This window comes from Chrysochloris asiatica, unplaced genomic scaffold (genome assembly GCF_000296735.1).
Source record: "Chrysochloris asiatica unplaced genomic scaffold, ChrAsi1.0 scaffold00021, whole genome shotgun sequence".
Classification (NCBI taxonomy): Eukaryota; Metazoa; Chordata; class Mammalia; order Afrosoricida; family Chrysochloridae; genus Chrysochloris; species Chrysochloris asiatica.
In genome coordinates, this window is record NW_006408539.1 from 11,546,732 (window position 1) to 11,564,822 (window position 18,091).

The window sequence follows — 18,091 nt, forward strand, 5'->3', positions numbered from 1 at the left end:
AACTCACAGCAACCCTGTATAGGGTTTACAAGACCATAAATCTTTACAGGAACAGAAAGCCTCATCTTTCTCCTGCAGAACTGCTGGTAGTTTCAAACTACTGACCTTGAGATTCACAGCCCAACTCATAACCACTATGCTACCAGAGCTCCTTATGGGTAGTCTATACAAGATAACCAAGAAAAATAAGGCAGAATTTTAATACAGGAAAGCCTGAGAAAGCCAGAACTTGTGTAAGGCAGACACCTGTCAGAGAAGCAAAACTCAAATATTTTCTGCTACTAGAGATTAAAAAAAAAAAAAAAAGTAAGACTCCATCCATCATTTTAGGTTTTGTGTGTGTGTGTTTTTGTTTTTCATTTTAAGCCATATTAAGAATGTAAGCCGTATAGGAACCAATTTATGTTAGGAATTTAGTCATTCACTCAAGAAACATTTGCTGCATTCTGTATCTTCTCCACCGCAGGCATTGTGCTGGTATGGTCATTCAGCTTCCAAGATGACTGAATCAGTAGCTCCTGTCTGTTTGAAGTCTGTAGTCCAATAGAAGAGACAAACATAAAAATGATCAGTATAATCATTAAAACAAAAACAACAACAAAAAACACACTTCACTTTGTTTTTCCCAGCATAGTCTTGAATCTTAGTAAAAATGCAAAGTAGAAATAATCTAATGTTTCCTTCTTTTCTGTGTGGTGATGGAGTCCTGGTATTGTGCTGTAGGCTCAGCACTGGACTGCGAACCACAAAGTCAGCAGTTCAAACCCAGCAACTGCTGCTTGGAAACCCTATACAGTGTCACTGTGAGTCAGAATTGACTCGTTAATGACAACAGTGGAGTCCTGGTGTGGTGCTGTAGGATCAGTACTGGACAGCTAACCACAAGGTTGACACTTCAAACCCACCTGCTGCCCCTCAGAAACCCTATACCGGGTTGCTATGGGTTGAACTGACTTGATGGCACGTAACAACAACAGCAATGCAGTTTCATAGGAGGTCACTAGTTCTGATTCCATAGGAAATGTGGCTGTCTTTCTCTGGTTGTTTTTGGAGAGCGAAGTCGAGAGCAGATGATTAAGATGAGTTCTACCCAAGATTCCGGGGGACCTCTGAGGCCTCAATGCAGGAGGATGGGAAAGCTTTAGATGGGTTAAAGGTTGGTACTTTGCCATGTTCTGCTCCAGTTGTTTGTGGAATGACAGCCAGAGATAGTGGTATAATACAAATTTCTCTGTTGTTGTTTTTTGTTTGTTTGTTTTTTGAGAAATTTATGTGTCTGTTTTCGGAGCCTAGAGGTAGCTGGAGTCACATCCTTCTTCTCTAACTGGAATAATCCCCTTCTTTGGGAGTCAGGTTCCATAGTCCCTCACTTTACTAAGCATGATGTATAAGTTCAACTTACCCCCAAATTCTTCTTCTTTGTGGGCTGTGACACCTTCACTTTCTGAGGTTTACCCTCTTCTGCTTTCTCTCTCACTGGGCTTTTCCACAGCTCTCAGAGCTGGTCACTTTGCTCCCCACCTGGTCCCTTCTGAACTGTGTCTGAGAGAAACTGCTTAGTGTCCTTAGGTATGGATTATGTCCATCCCATCTTCAGCACTGGAATTGTTTCCCTGTTTCTATTCCCTTGGTCAACTCTGTGGGAACTGGAGGGGAGGAGCAGGTAGGCAATGTCTTGAACAGACAGAGCTCTGCAATGATCTCTAGGCCTTTATTCCTTGATTTAAGCTTCCTGATCCCAACACAGCCAATATTGGCATCCACCTCCTCAGCGTTGTTGATAAACATATATGTTTTTGTGTATTTGTTTTGCTTTTCAGTGAAAACATTTTGAGAGCAGATTTATAGAATGGTTTTCCCTCTATCCATTGGAGTTATTGGGAGTCCTGATGTGGCACTGTAGGATACACAGTGGACTGCGAACCACAAGGTCAGTGGTTCAAACACACCAGTTGCTCCTCAGAAACCCTATACAAGTGGTTGTCTGAGAGAATGATGTCCTTACCTGGAATTGCTAAATGAAGAAGCCCTGGCGGCGTTGTGGGTTAGGCATTGGACTGCTAACTACAAGGTCAATGGCTCAAACTCATCAGCTCCACAGGAGGAGAAAAATGAGGTGGTCTGCTCCTGGAAAGATTTACCGTCTGGGAATCCCTATATGGTGTCTCACGGAGTCAAAACCAACTCAGTAGCTGTGGGTTTCCATTTTGGAGGCTATTTAGTGAGAATTCATATTTGATGTGAGTTTTTCATTACCTGTATCCATGGACTATCCCGGTTCAGCTGTTGGGATGTTGTTGCTATTTAACTTTGGCCTTCACATAGGAATGTTCCAGAGGCCGGACACAGTCAGGGGTTTTAGCCGAGTCATGGGATGTTTGTCTTCAGTGGGGAAGCTTTTCCATCGCCCCTCCTCTCCTCTTTCATTTCACTTCACTTTTTTTTTCCTAGTTGTTGTAGCATACTGACTGTGTTTCAGATTGTCTCTAAGAGAAGCTAAGAATGGTTGAATATTTTTCTTCACTTCACGTTTTATCCTCACAGTTCTGTGAAGGGGCAGAACAGTCCTATTATGAACGCTCTAAGTTTTACCAGCGAACGTTTATGTGTGTGTGCGTTGAGATTCACAGAGGTTCTCCCCTGGCAGTCACAGCTAGTTGTTGACAGAAAAAGGATTTGAAGCTACTGACCTCCATCCCTGAGTTCATTTCCACAATGCCAGAAAAGTTCTGAACTGTTCACTAAAACTTAGTTGTAAAGGATTACCTGTTTGTCCTTTAGCCCATGGACCTTTTCATTTTCTTCTTACAAATTGAAAAGACCACAAGTGCTGTATCTTTACTTGTTTCATGAATGTCAAGAGCTTGGCATTTATGACCGAAAAGAAAATATCAAGAAGTGGAGAGAGGCAAAGATGGACTAGACTAGACAGAAGGGAAATGATTTTGAGGAAGAAGAAGGGGGTGGTAAACGAGGTCTGAAAGAATGTTTCGGACTGCAGCATTCAGGGGGTTTGAGCAATGCAGAAATATAGAAGACGTGCTGTGGAAAGCCAGATTTTGGGAGTGTGCGTTGGCTCGGGAGGAGCATGCCTGGACATACTTCCACTGTGTAAAAGAGAAGAGGAATAGTATTCCAAGATGCTGCGGAGTGCGTAGGGACTTGTAAGTCATAGCTCAGAATATTCCAGAATAACTTTGAGGAAGAGTTTTAGATGGAAGTAGATGAAATAAAATGTTTTAACTCACGGCTTGAGAAAGTAGATGCTTTTTAATGTATGCAATAGAACTATTCCTGGAAAAACTGTTTATAAATGACATCAATACCTAAGTGCATTAGGACAGAGACCCACTTAAAAGGAATCCTGTCTAATCAAGTATCGCCCTTAAGTATCTGCTTTGTAATTCCATTGGGGTATTTCACCTTATTGTTTAACATCACCTACCTGCTAATCTGGAGTCCTGGTGTGGCGCTATAGGATAAGCACTGGTTTGCCAACTGCAAGGTCAGTGGTTCAAACCCGTCAGCCGCTCCTCGGAAAACTCTACACAGGGTCTCTATGAGTCAGAACTGAGTCAACAGCACTGAACAACAACAACCTGCTTATCTGCATATGTGTGTGTTGAAGGCCCAAGTCCTTCCATCCTACCTAGTCAGATTCTCCCAGCCTTACAGGAAATCAAATAACCCCTCTGGCTTCTGCAAGATGTTATCTGGAAATACACGTGTTTGCCAGGAAGCTATGCATTCACTCTCTGAAGCAGAACTTTCCTTTGTGTGCACGGGTGCAGTCTCCACAGTGACTAGTGGGTGCTGGATGAGGGTGGGTAAGGGGTGACCATGCTTCCCTATCACACAGCGTGTGTGGGAGGAAGGAAATGTGTGTGGTTCAAACAAGAGTGTATGACTTCTCTTTACTACTCTTCAAGGGCAGTCTCCAAATCACATTTTGCTTTTCAATTCTCAGTCTTTTAACCAAGAAGTAATTAGGTACATATTTAATCGCTTCCTGAAGGCTAAACTCTAAAATTATCGTACGGGAAAAACCAATTGTGAGGGGAGAGTACCATAAAAAGGAAGGAAGCGTTTGGTCTTGTTTCTCTTATAAAGGGAAGGATACTTTACCTTTTAGAATGTCCGGGCCACTAAATCCCATTCATTCCTTCGTAAGGTGCACTCTAAGGAGACAATATTTTCATGTCCATCATGTGTGTCTTTCTGTATAATGTTGTTGCTATTGCTGTAGGCTTTAGAGTTCTTTTCAATTCGTAGTGACCTTATATGACAGAGTCGAGCTACTCCATAGGATTTCCTAGATCGTTGTGTTATGGGAGCAGATCGCCAGGTCTTTTCTCTGCAGAGCCACCAACGTTTCAGTTAGCAGCTGAGCATTCAAACCCACTGCACCACCCACCAGAGCTCCTTTGTGTCCTAGGGGGGATTTGCAGTTCTCAGTTGAACAGGTCTCAGTAAGAGTCTCACTGGGGCAGAAGATGGGATTAGCATTGGGATCATCCATACAGCTTTTAAAGATTTTAAAGCCAGGAAAAAGTAGGTTTACATCCTACCTACTTCTGCCATTTCATCAAGAGGGGGACAGTGAATCTCAGAGGTTAAAAGTAAATTACCCTAGGTAATTGTGTGACCTTCTGCAAAGCACTTAAAACTCTTCATCTTTTCCATTATAAAATGGTCAAATCAATACCAACCTCATAGGATTGCTTTGACAATTTAGTAAACATTAACACAACAGAAATAAAAATGAAAAGAAGACCCGCAAACAAAATAAACTCCGCATAGACGATGATTTGAAACAAAGAATCCAGCAGCATCATTAAAAAAAAAAAAAATATATATATATATATACAGCAAAATGACAGCAATCAATTCATACCTATTGGTAATTACACTGAATGTAACTAGATGAAACGCACCACTCAAGAGACAAAGCAGAATAGATACGAAAACAAGGTCTTTCAATAGTCAATCTAGAGATCGAGACAGCCTCAGTGTCCATCAGCAGAAGAATGGTTAAACAGACTTTGGTACACACACACAATAGAACACTATGCTGCATTGAAGAATAACAACCAATCTGTTGAACACCTCACAAAATGGTTGAACCAGGAGGATATTATGCTGAGTGAAATTAGTCAATTACAAAAGGACAAATATTGTATGGGACCAATGTTGTAAAAAGTTAGGAAAGGGTTTGTTGATAAAAGAAGTAACCTATGATGGTTGTGAAAGGAGAGAAAATTATTCACGGTCTAGAAGGTAGATACATGTTAACATGGATGACAGAATAGGCAGTATGCGCAAGAGGGAGGTTATCAGAGGAAAGTTGAAAGTTGTGGGAAACAGAGAGAGGAGTGCATGGGTTAAAGAAAAGATAGGTAAATAATGTTAGCTCTTGGTACCTGGAAGGGATTGCAATCATTTTAATGAAGCAAATAATGTGATTTTTTTTTTTTTTAATGTAAAACTGTTGATCTGCTCTGTAAATCTTCACTCAATTCACAATAAAAGGTTAAAATAAATATCCTCCACAATATGTTTTATTTTAAAAAAAAGATGATTAAAAAAAAAATTCTTGGTACATACCAACCATTGCCACTGAGTCCATTCCAACTCCTAGGGACCCTGGAGGACAAAGTTGAATTGGTGCCCCATAGGGTTTCTGTGGAGTCCTGGGGTGGCACTGTGGGTTAATGCGCCAGACTGCAAAGTCGTTTGAACTGCAGGGTCGGCAGTTCAAGCTCACCAGCTGCTCCTCGGAAACCCTATCCAGTGTCGCTATGGGTCGGAATTGACTCAACAGCACTTAACAACAACAACACGGTTTCTAAGCTTGTAATCTTTATTAGACTAATTAGACTGCCACATTTTGCTCCTGCCAAGCAGCTGGTGAGTTCACACTGCCAACCTTTGGATGAGCTGCTGAACCCTTAACCACCCACTCCACCACCAAGGCTCCTTGATACAGAACCCGAACACTGCCGTCAAGTCTACTTGAACTCATCGCCACTTTATTTGGGGTTTCTGAGGCTATAAATCTTTATGGGAACAGAAAGTTTCTTCTTTCTCCTGTGAAGTGGCTAGTGGGTTTGAACTGCTGACCTCATGGTTAGCAATCCAGTGCTTATCCTACAATGGCACCAAGGCTCCTTTTGATATATAAAGCCGTCAGTAAATTGCAGCTAAAGTAATATTTATTATTGTCCACATTCATTCAATAAATACATGTCGAACCCTCTGTGTCACCATATGCTATGCACTATTATAATCAGCCCTAGGTAAATTGGTAAGAAAGAGCCATCTCTCTTGGAGCTTCTATTTTAGTAGGTAAGACAAACAATAAAAACTATGGTTTTCAAATAACGACGAGTGCTATGAAAAACACAAAACGGGATGAATGTGATCAAGAATTAGAGCTGAGAAAGCAGGTGACTTCGCTGTGGTTGACGGTAGTATTCTAGTAGAGACCTGCCACAAAGCAGTCTGGGAAGAACTCCCTCCGAAGAGTACAAGGAAAAGGAGAGATGGCTTGGTGTGTGTACAAGATTGGGCTGGAGCCAATAGAATGATCAGGATGAAGTTGTGGGGGTGGGGAGGTGGGGGATCACATTCTCAAAGAGCCTTGGAGACCAAGAAAGTGTAAAGGGAGACCACTAAATAGTTCCAGAGATAATAGGGACTCACTTGTGTTGTGGAAAGCCGTTTGGACTGCTGGTTGAAAACTGGGAAACCATGGGGCAGTGTCTGATAACGAGTGCGTGGCTGTGAGATGATGAGAGTAGGGAACTGTACTGGGCAGGAGAGACTCCAAGGTGACTACTCAGTTATAGACCTGGGTCCCTGGATGCATGGTGGCGGGTGGGAAACTGGCTTACCCCTCAACTTGGCAGGAGAGACTCCAAGGTGACTGCTCAGTTGTAGACCTGGGTCCCTGGATACATGGCAGCGGGTGGGAGACTGGCTTACCCCTTCTGAGGGGAGGACTGACCGGGCTGTCTGGAGGGGTTGGGAGTGTGTTGAGTTGGAGATGTCTGTGAAAACCAAACCACTGCTGTGGAGTTGGTTCTGACTCATAGCGACCCTGTAGGACACAGGAGAACTGCTCCGAAGGGTTTCGAGGCCATTTGTCTTTACGGGAACATTCTCATCTCCCACAGAGGGACTGGTGCCTTTGAACTACCAACCTTGCAGTTGCCAGCCCAGAGCTCAATCCACTGTGCCCCCAGGCCTCCTATTAGACATCTACACTTTAAAAGCCCATTTGGCTTGTTCCCTTTTGCTGCAACTTTTTCCTCCTTCTTATTACATCCAGACTTTGAAAATCAAAATCTTTATATCTTGAAGTTGTCATGTTAGATTCCCCCTCGCAGATGAAACAAACATAGTGTAGTATTGTGAATTTACTGGCTTAAGCAAGAGTGTACATCTCATGTTAGCCTGGACAGAATTCAGAAGAGCTCTGTACTTCACGCATCCTATGGTGACTTGGTTTCAAAATAAAGGATTAATGAGTATGATGAAAGCTATTCTTTGACACGAGTTTTAAATTATGTTTTGAGTGCTCAGCTGTATCTACTAAATATTTCCCAGGGTTTCTCTAGACCCCCAAATGTGATAGATTTGCTGTAAATATATACTCATTTTGAATTTTGACTTTGTTTGGCATCTTTTGGCTATGGTCTATACATACATATTTCCCTTTTGTTGTTGTTGTTGTTAGGTGCCATTGAGTCAGTACCGACTCATAGCGACCTTATGCACAGCAGAACTAAACACTGCCCGATCCTGGGCCAACCTCACTACTGTTGCCACACTATTGTTGTCCATCAATCCTGCCACTTGGCCAATCCATCTCGTTGGGGGTCTTCCTCTTTTTCTCTGACCCTCCACCTTACCAAACATGATATATTTTCCCTTATGCACTATTATTTTCTATTCTTAAATGTACCTCTGATGTATTAAGATTGTGATTGTTTACCCTAATCTTATTTTAATCCTTTAGGCTGGCAAGGTATAGAGGGAAAAAGCAAACTGTTTGGCATTCCCATTAAGGATAAATGAGGAAAGAAAACAAGTGGATGCAGGAAATTGACTTGTAATGATTATTTCTTAGCTAACTTCTTTAAAGGTTAGGGAACAAATCCAGTTTTATGTATTACAACCTCAGCAAATCTAAAATTTCCTTTGGACTGGGTTCTGTTTTTCAGTTCTCCATGGCTGCATAACTCATTACCCCAAACTGCCAGCATACAGCAGCTGCCTTTTATTTTCTAACAGGGTTTCTGGGCGTAGGAATCAGGAGCGGCTTAGTTGCGAGGCAGGGAGGGAGGCTCAGGATCTCAGAGGCTGGATCATCTGAAGGTTTGACTGGGGCTGGAAGCAGGACTAACTCATCAGCTGTTGATGGAGACCTTAATTCCATTCCTTACCATTTGGGCCTCACCACAGGGTTCCTGGATAAGCATTGGACTGCTGATCATAAGGTTGGTGCTTCAAACCCACCAGCCACTCCTTGGAAAACATGTATAGGGTGGCTGTGAGTCAGAATTGACTCGATGGCACTTAACAACAACAAACAGGGTTACCTGACCATCCTGTGACGTGGCAGACAAGTTCCCCAGAGCAAGTCCTCCAAGAGAGGAGAGAGTTGGTGTGCTCCGTTACTGTCTCCTGGCTTGTCTTGGGAGCCTGCTGTGAAAGGTTTTGGAAGTCACTTTTTAAGTGAGAAGCATTTGCATCACAAGTTTCTAATGTATATGGCCTGCTGTTCTGTTTGTGTTACTTTCTGCTTACAGTGTAATTTGCTACATTGTATTGAAATGTTGGGAAACCAGGTAGACTCAGCACTGAAGTCCTTTGACACTTCACAAAGGCTAGCGGTGAGAGCTGCAATAAGACTGCTACCTGGCTGCTACCTCTAGCAAGGTGCATCCTAATTTCTGCGGTGTTAGATGTGGAAAAGGAGCCCTAGTGGTACACTGGTTAAAGTACTCCAACTGCCTTTGGAAGCCATCTGCTACTCTATAGGAGAAAGATACAATCATCTGCCTTCATAAAGCTTTACAGCCTTGGAAACCCTATGAGACCGTTCTACACTGTCTTCTAGGATTGCTGTGAGTTGGAATGGACTCAATGGCAACAGGTTTGGGGTCTAAAACATGGTAGAGAACTTTCTAAGAAGTGAAGAAATGTGGCAAAAATCAAACGTCTCCCTCAATCCTGGGGCAGGTCCGTTACTAGAACTGCCTGCAGGTGGGTCTCTCCTGAGGGTTTTGTAACGCATGGAACTCACAGTCTGATGAGGAAGGAGGTAGAAATTTGGGGTTCATAACAAATACTGGGATTTCATTGTTTTTTAGTCAGTTAGTTGTTTGGTTTCAGAAATACAAACAAGGAAAAACCCCTCTTCTGTGGCTTTCTCTGGAGCCTTGGTGTGGCGCTGTGGGTTAATGTGCCAGACTACAAAGCTGTTTGAACTGCAAAGTCAGTGGTTCATGCTCACCATCTGCTCCTCAGAAACCCTATACAAGGTCACTATGGGTCAGAACTGACACGATGGCACTTCACAGCAACTTGGCTTTCTCTAATTTTTTTCTTTCTTTCTTTGAAGGAATAAAGATCATTGTCAACCCAGAATCCAAGGCAGTCTTGGCTGGACAGTTTGTGAAGTTGTGTTGCCGGGCATCTGGCCATCCTTTTGTACAATACCAGTGGTTCAAAATGAATAAAGAGGTAATTTTTAAAAACTCCTTTGTAATAAATACAAAGAGCAAATGGTAGAAAATTAGTGAGCATTAATGTCCTTGATGGAGCACTGGACTGCAAAGTCAGTTTGAATTGCATGATCGATAGTTCAAGCCCACCAGTCACTCCTTGGAAACCCCACACAGGGTCGTTATGAGTCAGAACCAACTTGACGTTATATGCGTTGATCTAAGTCCTAATGTGGCGCAGTTGGATAAGGATTGGACGGCTAATCACAAAGTCAGTGGTTCAAACCTACCAGCCAATCCTTGAAAACCCTATACGGGGTCGCTATGAGTCAGAACTGACGCTTAACAAAAACAGCAATATGCATTAATGAAATCAATTCTTGACTCTAAAATTATGGAAATTGGGAATTACTTGGAGCAATAACATTAGTAGGTATGAAACATCACCTGTACATTTTAATATATCAATACAAAAATTTTGCAACAATTTATATTCTAACAAAAACCTTTAACGAAAAGGTGTTCGAGGCTAAGTGGAAAGCTAAATCAATATTGTTGTTTTAAGTATCCCACATAATTATATCAGACCAAAAGGTATAAGCTATCGTTGTGCTGAAGTTCTGAAGTATAATTCTAGTTGGCAGAGGGGGACATTTATGTCTCCTGTAGAAGGATTATATTCCTACAACAAAAAATTTAAATCTTACTCAGAATTCTTGTTTTAAGAAAGTTCTCTGAGATTTCGTAAAAGAATCCTGCTCAAAAGCCAGGGGGACATTCAGAAGAGAATTTCAAACTCTCATGAATTCAGACGTCCTATAACCATGGTGTCGAGAAGAACCCTTGAAACTCGCCCTGAGATCATCTTTACACTGTAACCAAGATCCCCTGACATCTTCTTGAAACCACTTTGGCTTAATGTATTCTTTGAGCATTGTGTTCTTTGAAGATCTGTCAGTGTGGGATCATACTGATAACAACAACATAAAAGAATCACTAGGAACCTTGACGGGCATTGAGTTCATGTGGATGGGGAGGAACAGCTCAGAAAAGGGAGATGGGGGGAATGGTTGTACAACTTGAAGAAGGCAGTTGGTGTCACTGAATTGAACAGGTAAAAACTGTTGAATTGGGATGTGTTCTGCTCTATGTCTTCCCCAAAAGAGCATCAATATTGGAGTTCTCCATTTCCCACATCCACTTCCAGATCATCCCCCCCATCTTCTCCCTCATCCTTCACTCCTCATCCCCTTCCCTCTGAAACTATGCCTTGAAATGCCACCTTCTTTTCAATCTCTTATGCATAGCAATTCCACTTTCTCCCAAACTTGGTCCTGCATCTACACTGACAAATCTGAAACTTAGTAAAAGAGCCATTCTTAGATCATGGTCATTCCTCTAAGGGCGTGACCTTCCTTAGATGACATCCATGGTTTATACAATTACCTGTTCCCTTCCCTCAGACATAAGTATGCTGGAGTACCCATTGTCTGTGCACGCTTCAGTGCTGGGAGGACTGGTGGCCATCAGTATGAGTAAGCTGAATTCCTGTTGTCGCAGATTGTTGTCAGCATTTAATGCAGGGTGTTTTATGTGCTTCATCAAATGCCTGGGCTCTCAAGAGTGAAGGTGAAAGTTATTTTTACCGTGTTTTCCCAGTTTCAAATAGTACTCATTGAAATGAATACCTTCTTGATGTCTTGATAGAGAAATAATGGGAAAACCTGTGTTAGGTCTATGATTTGTAAAATGCATCCTGATTTGAGAAAGGTAGAGATGTCGGGGACGGCAGTTCATATTAGACTTGAAGAGTTGTAAAGGATATCAAGACTCTTGGTGTGGCACTGTAAGATCTGCACTGGACTGTGAATCACAAGGTCGGTGGTTCAAACCTATCAGCTGTTCCTCAGAAACCCTGTACAGGGTCGCTATGAGTCAGAACCAACTCTATGGTACTTAACAATAACAAAGGATATTAAAACACTTAACAGATTGCATCTCACATCGCTCTGACGCTGATAGGTCTATTTCAGGAGCCAGTCCTTCAACGAGTCCTTAGGGAGCCCCTGTTCTGTGCCAGTCATGTTCTAGGGCCCTGCTGGTAAAAGAGTGACTCTCGAACTTGTGCTCTAGTGGGGAGACTCGATCAGCAAATAAGCTTATTTCTGCAAGGTAAAAACGATGAAGAAAATAAACAATGATATCAGTGAGGAAAAGGGAGGCTATTTTTGAGAAGATGAGGAGGAAATACTTCCCTGAAAAGGCAGTGTTTTGGTAACAATATGAGATTGGAAAGGAGTTGGCCTGGCCCAGAACTACAGGAGCGAGCAGGCAGTTAACACCACACTCGAGTCCTCCTGCCGGCGACCTCCATCACCAGCATCACCGTGAGGGCTAAGCCGGGCACCTTCTCCCTTGCCCGCTGGTGACCGACTCTTGATTGAGACAAGGAATACAAATTGGTGATGTGCAAATGATGGAAACCAGAGTGCTGCATTTTATTTACATGCTGGCTATCAGATGCTGTTTATACTTCGAGCAAGGAAACACACACAGTGTCATGAGAATTTCACCCAGGTCAGCACAGGGACATTTGGCCTTTCGTTTTCTGGGCAAGAGTAGTGGTGGTGATAGGGCTGTATGTGAAATGACACTTTTCCAAACTCTGTCATTTTAGAAATACTGTCATTTAGACCTATTTGTCACTCACAAAAAAGCCCATTTTAATAGGACCTAGAGTGATGTACCCCAAGTGGAAGAGGCCTCGTACCTGAGTAATCTAGTCCTTGCTCCTTTTTACTTCCTTCCCTTTGCTGGAAAAGCTTCAGCTCCATCTCTTTTGCTGTCATTTGAACCAATGAAAGAAATGGAAGAATAAAAAGAAGAACCACAGAAGGGAATTCTAGACAAACACAAAGTCCTTGAGGTCCAGCGTGGTAGCTTCTTGGAGCAAGGGGAAGATTGGAGAGTGGAGGCTGGAGAGGAAGCCAGGGTTCAGAAGAGGTAGGACTCTGTGAGCCCTTTAATGGAGTTGGAATTTGCTTTCTGAATGAGAAGCCTCGAAAAATGGACTCCTGGTATGGCACAGTAGGATCACCACTGGACTGCTAATCACAGTGGTTCAAAAGCTCAGCAGTTCAAACCCACTAGCTGCTCCTCAGAAATCCAAAACAGGATCACTATGAGTCGGCACCAACTTGACGGCACTTAACAACAAAAAAACAAGTGACATGATCTGGTTTCTGTGTATAAGGCCCAGACTTGCTGCTTGAAAGGAAATAAGGAAAAAGAAAGAGTTACCTAGTGCCTGTACCAACCTGGAAATAGTGGTTTTGTGGACTAGGCTCTGTCCGTGGACATCAAGCCAAGTGGGTACTGTATTTATCTCAGAGATGGAGTTAACCAGTGTTGTTTTCAAGATAGCTTATATGTGGAGCATGAGAAAGAAGGAAGAAGGGTTGAGGATGACGCCGGTGTTTTTTTACTTGAACAGCTGAGGCTGTATTTACATTATGTACTGAGGTGTTGAAAATGGAAGAGGAATAGATGTTAGGAGAAAATCAAGCATTTGGTTTTATACATGATAAGTTTGCAAAGCCTGCTAGATATCTAAGTTAAATGCTAGCTAAGCAGTTTAGAAGCTTAACATTGAGTTTGTGTAGGAGCAAAGAGACTAAGAAGAATCTACCAGAGATTTGAGGAAGACCAAGACAGACTGGTATGAAAGCCTATGGAAGAAGGAGTGACTGACCAGCATTCTCAGTACTGCTTAGAAGTGTGTGTGTGTGTGTGTGTGTGTGTGTGTGTGTGTGTGTGTGTGTGTGTGTGTGAAGGGCCAACGGAAATTTGGTTGGTGTTTTTGTGTAAGGAAGAAAAAGTTTTAAAAAAGCCAGTTTCAGCCATTCGAGACCTCGTGTGTGTCAGAGTAGAACGATGCTCCATAAGGGTTTCAGTGGCTGATACTTTGCATATGTAGATCACCAGGCCTTTCTTCTGAGATAGAAAATACTCCCACCCACTGCCATCAAGGAGCTCTGGTAGCGTAGTGGTTACGAATCGGGCTGTGAACCACAAGGTCAGCAGTTCGAAACTACCAGCTGTTCCGTGGGAGAAAGATGAGGTGTTCTGCTGCTGTAAAGATTTACAGCCTCAGAAACCCTGTGCAGGGTTGCTATGAGTCGGAACCGACTCCAAGACACTTAACAACAACAACAACTGCCATCAAGTAGTATCCGACTCTTAGTGGTCAAAGGGGATGGGATCAAGTGTCCAACAAGTGGCCTTTGTTAGGAAGACACATCTACCATTGTAACCACAGTGAGAGCGTCAATAGTGAACAGGTCTGTGGCCTGGTAGCAGGAAGAGGAGAATGTTTCCATCCAAAATTAGTGCCAATAAGAATGATTTTACACCAGCCATAAACGATGGTGTAAAACCAGTGATCTCCCGTGTAAACTATCACTCTATTCACAATAAAAACTTTAATTAAAATAAATAAAAGATTGCTGGAGGTTTCGGGTAAGATAACATATGTGCTGACATACCAGGAGGAAAGCAAAGTGGGGTAACCATAGGGTTGCCAGGCAGTGCCTAGTGCAGCCTGTCAGCCATGGCATCAGATTATCAACAAAATGCTCTTACTCTGGGGCAAACACTGAAAGGGTAGAGGGTTCAGTTCAGTTGTTATGGGCATGGAGAGGGAATGGGTGTTCTTGCTGAAGCTACCTGCAAGGGATTGAGGCACCTGACTAACTCCTCTCATAATGCGCAACAGTTAGCTGGAGCTGATAAATTCATGGGTAGACAATGGTAGGAGACCCGGATGAAGTGGATCAGCCCAGGGGAAAAGCTGTGAAACCCTGGACTGGCCATGCCTTCCCATCATGCAGGTGCTCTGCTCCACCCAGGCCTTGTAAGAAGGTCAAGGTTGTTTGATTAATGAGCCCCCTCCTCATTGAATTTCACAGATGAGAAAATGGGGTCCTGAGATGAACTACCTCATCCCTATGTTCACAGCTAAATTGGTCAGAAAGGAAATTAGGTAGCCAAGTGTCATTCTCCCTGTGTTTGCTCCACCCTACCTTGGTGTTTGTCTTCTTGTATGGTTATTGTTAAGTACCGTGGAATCAGTTCTGACCCATAGTGACCCTGTGTAGGGTTTCCGAGGAGCCAGCTGGTGAGCTTGAACCATTGACCTTGAAGTTCAAACCAACCTTGCAGTCCAGTTCATTAAGCCACAGCATTACACAAGGACTTAACTGGTTACTTAACTCAAAAATAGCTCCACTCCAGGTTCTTTAAATATCAACAACTTAACTGGTTTAAATGACAAAACAGTTCTGAATAGCAGAAAACAGTGTTGTTTTGAACTCACAGATATTTTAGAACTTGATAAAGAACACTTTCCAAAGTCCCAGACTGAAATCATAGATTTTGTACATTTTATTAAATGTGATTTTGATGCACCGTTCACTTGTATTTTCTTACTGATTCTTTCACAGATTCCATATGGGAATTGTCCTGAACTAATTTTTAAAACAGTACACGTCAAAGATTCGGGATTTTATGTCTGTCGGGTTAATAATACCAGCACCTTTGAATTCAGCCAGTGGTCACAGTTGGAAGTCTGTGATGTCACAGAAATTACTGAAAACTCTCGGAGTAAGTGATAAAATAATGTTGAGATGGAGATTGCTTTATTTCATTTTATTTAAAATTTTTGCCTTGTCAAAATTGTCAAAAATAATACAAAAAGCTCGCATATGTGCTTGATTCTAATATTTGTCTTTATTCTTTCTCCATGGACATATGAGGGAGCTTCAAAAAGTTCATGGAAAATTCCCATGATTTCTTAATTCCATTTTTGATGCCCTTTTTTTGAAGTCTTCTAATATGTACTAATGTTTTAGGATGACGCTGAACCCTTCTCAGCCTGGTCTCCTGCCAAGGGCTTCTAGCTTACCATCTTCCATAGCCTCTGTCCTACCCTAATCTGTACTTACTCTTAATGTGTACTTATTAATGTTCCTTTTCTCCTATAATGCCTTTCCTTTTCATAGTTCCATGACTTAGCATCACTTCATCCAAGTGTGATTGGATCCCAGTCAAACATCTGTGAGGGGGGTAGGACTCAGTCTCCAAAAATATTGATGATTTGTCCAGTAATTTCTGTCTTCTCAGACTATTTCTATATATTAATGAGCTTTCACGTGCTTATACATGGAACCATATTATACACGTTTTCAGCTTCTTTATGTAACACTGGATTATGAGCATCTGTCCATGACAATGCATTGAAGTCTCAACAATTTTGTATTACAGCTATACACTTAAACCACCATTTAGCTAATAGGTCTTTCTGTGATGAACACTTAGGATGTTTCCATCTTTGCTGCTTTCATTTTAATTGCTTTGTGTACCATCTCTGCCGATACCTTCTATCATTCATTCAACAAATACTTACTGACCAAATGCAATGTGTTAGACCCCAAGCTTCATGCTAAAGACTCAGAAAGTAGTTGGGAGTTTAATAAATGGATCCTGATACCTGTCTTGAGAAGAAATGTGAGAGAAAACCCATCCCTGTGTATTCAGTTGCTGACAATGAAACTCTTCATTTCAATAAGCCACAGAGCTGGTTTGTGTTGAAGGTGACTATTACTCAAGATGCCAGTATGAGGGGAGTCTCAAAAAGTTCATGGAAAAATTCCGTTATCTTCCAATTCCATTTTTCCACACATTTTTTTAGCCCCCTCGTAGGTTGTTTACCCCTACAAAAAAAGATTCCGTAGCTAAATGCATTTGGAAAACAAGAGTATTTTCCCCTCTAAAATTCACACTACACATTGACACTTTGAAAGTTCTGAGGAGTTGCTACTGAAGAAATCCTCAACTTGATGTAAACCAGAATTTCTAATATATATATATGCCTCTTATCCAGAACATTTCTTAATAGGGCTTGGAGCGTGTTTCCAGGAGCAGAGTGTGGGAGATATTATAGGTTATCAAAACTGAAAAGTTAAACTTCAGAACAGATCAGTTTTTTAAAAGCTTAAAGGGAAACATCATTTTTATATTTTACTTACAGATTTTATTTTTGTGATAATATTTTTCTTTTCATTTAAGGAAGTTTGGACTGTGTCACTGAATCCAAGTTGCAAATCTGTGTTGAACCAACGTCGCAAAGGCTGAGACCAGGCAGAACACTGGTTTTACAGTGTATTGCTGTAGGAAGCCCGATTCCTCACTACCAGTGGTTCAGAAATGAATTACCATTAGCGCACGAGACCAAAAAGCTATATGTGGTAGGAAGTTTGTTTTCTGGTTAGTTCAGCAAATGGTACAATTGAAATTTATGATGAGCATTTAAATGAATCTTCTTTGGGATGTTTCAGTGTTTTCAGTATTTTTATTTCGAGTCCCTTGTTATTTAATACTTACTGGCATGCATTTTTGCTAAAATGCTAGAATTCAGTACCAACCCCATCTCAGAGTTTATACTTAAATATCTGATGTTTGCATCAGACTCATCCCTTTTGAATCATTCTGTCATTTGCCTGATGATGTTTAGTCTCATGAGTGAAAATAATCTCAGTATCTCTGCTGTTGACACAGGTGCCGTGCGTAGATCTGGAACATCAGGGAACCTACTGGTGCCGTGTGTATAATGAACAAGACACACAAGATAGCAGGAAGGTAGACATCATCCTAGGTAAGCAGTATCGCTCAGCGTTCCAACAGGTGCACTAGAACGTAAACTACATAGTGTGAGATGTCTAAGCAGCAGGAGTCTGCTTTTCACCCCAGACTAGTTAACTGCTTTTGTGTGTTGCTTATACAGAAATTTGAGAGATTGCATACTAAACTCATAATCTAGATTCACATACAGTGAGTAAAAGGAATCAGAAGAAAGCCTGTTTTATTTAGATTATTTCAGTTATTTTTCAGTTGTATCGCTAAATTTTTGAATATGACAAATATTCTTTAAAGTTTTGGCTATTAAAAAATTTTAAGTCTCAGTGGAATAAAACACTTGTAAAGCATTTGTAAAAAGCATAAGCACCCTATAAAGGAAAGATCTGTTTGAATCAACTATCCCCCCCTCCCCCATGAGCTGCACAGTGTGGGCATTCATTGTATTTCAGTGTGATAAATTTATAGTGATGTTAATACCAGCAGGAAATGTTGATCTGTTGGCTTGCCAACATATTTCTGTGATGTCTGTGTCTCTGTTTGCTGACTGGCTTTCCTTCCTAAGACCATGAATTACAATCGATGCAAATTTGTTTTCTTTGGAACAAGGACGAACAGATGAGGCAGTGGAGTGCACAGAAGGTAGCGTAATCCGCTGGTTTGGGAAC

The 18,091-nt window shown here is 41.7% G+C and overlaps 1 protein-coding gene across 2 annotated transcripts in view; it reads left to right on the top strand.

The window, feature by feature from the left end:
- MALT1 (mucosa associated lymphoid tissue lymphoma translocation gene 1) overlaps window positions 1-18,091 on the top strand; it is a 70,932-nt gene that overhangs the window by 13,333 nt on the left and 39,508 nt on the right. The window contains exons 3-7 of one of the 2 annotated variants that reach the window (XM_006837524.1): window positions 9,629-9,750; window positions 15,233-15,392; window positions 16,857-17,035; window positions 17,346-17,442; window positions 18,033-18,065. In XM_006837524.1, the coding sequence (XP_006837587.1) occupies window positions 9,629-9,750; window positions 15,233-15,392; window positions 16,857-17,035; window positions 17,346-17,442; window positions 18,033-18,065 (591 nt within the window). The remainder of the gene's footprint in view (window positions 1-9,628; window positions 9,751-15,232; window positions 15,393-16,856; window positions 17,036-17,345; window positions 17,443-18,032; window positions 18,066-18,091) is intronic. The other variant, XM_006837525.1, reaches the window with a different exon arrangement.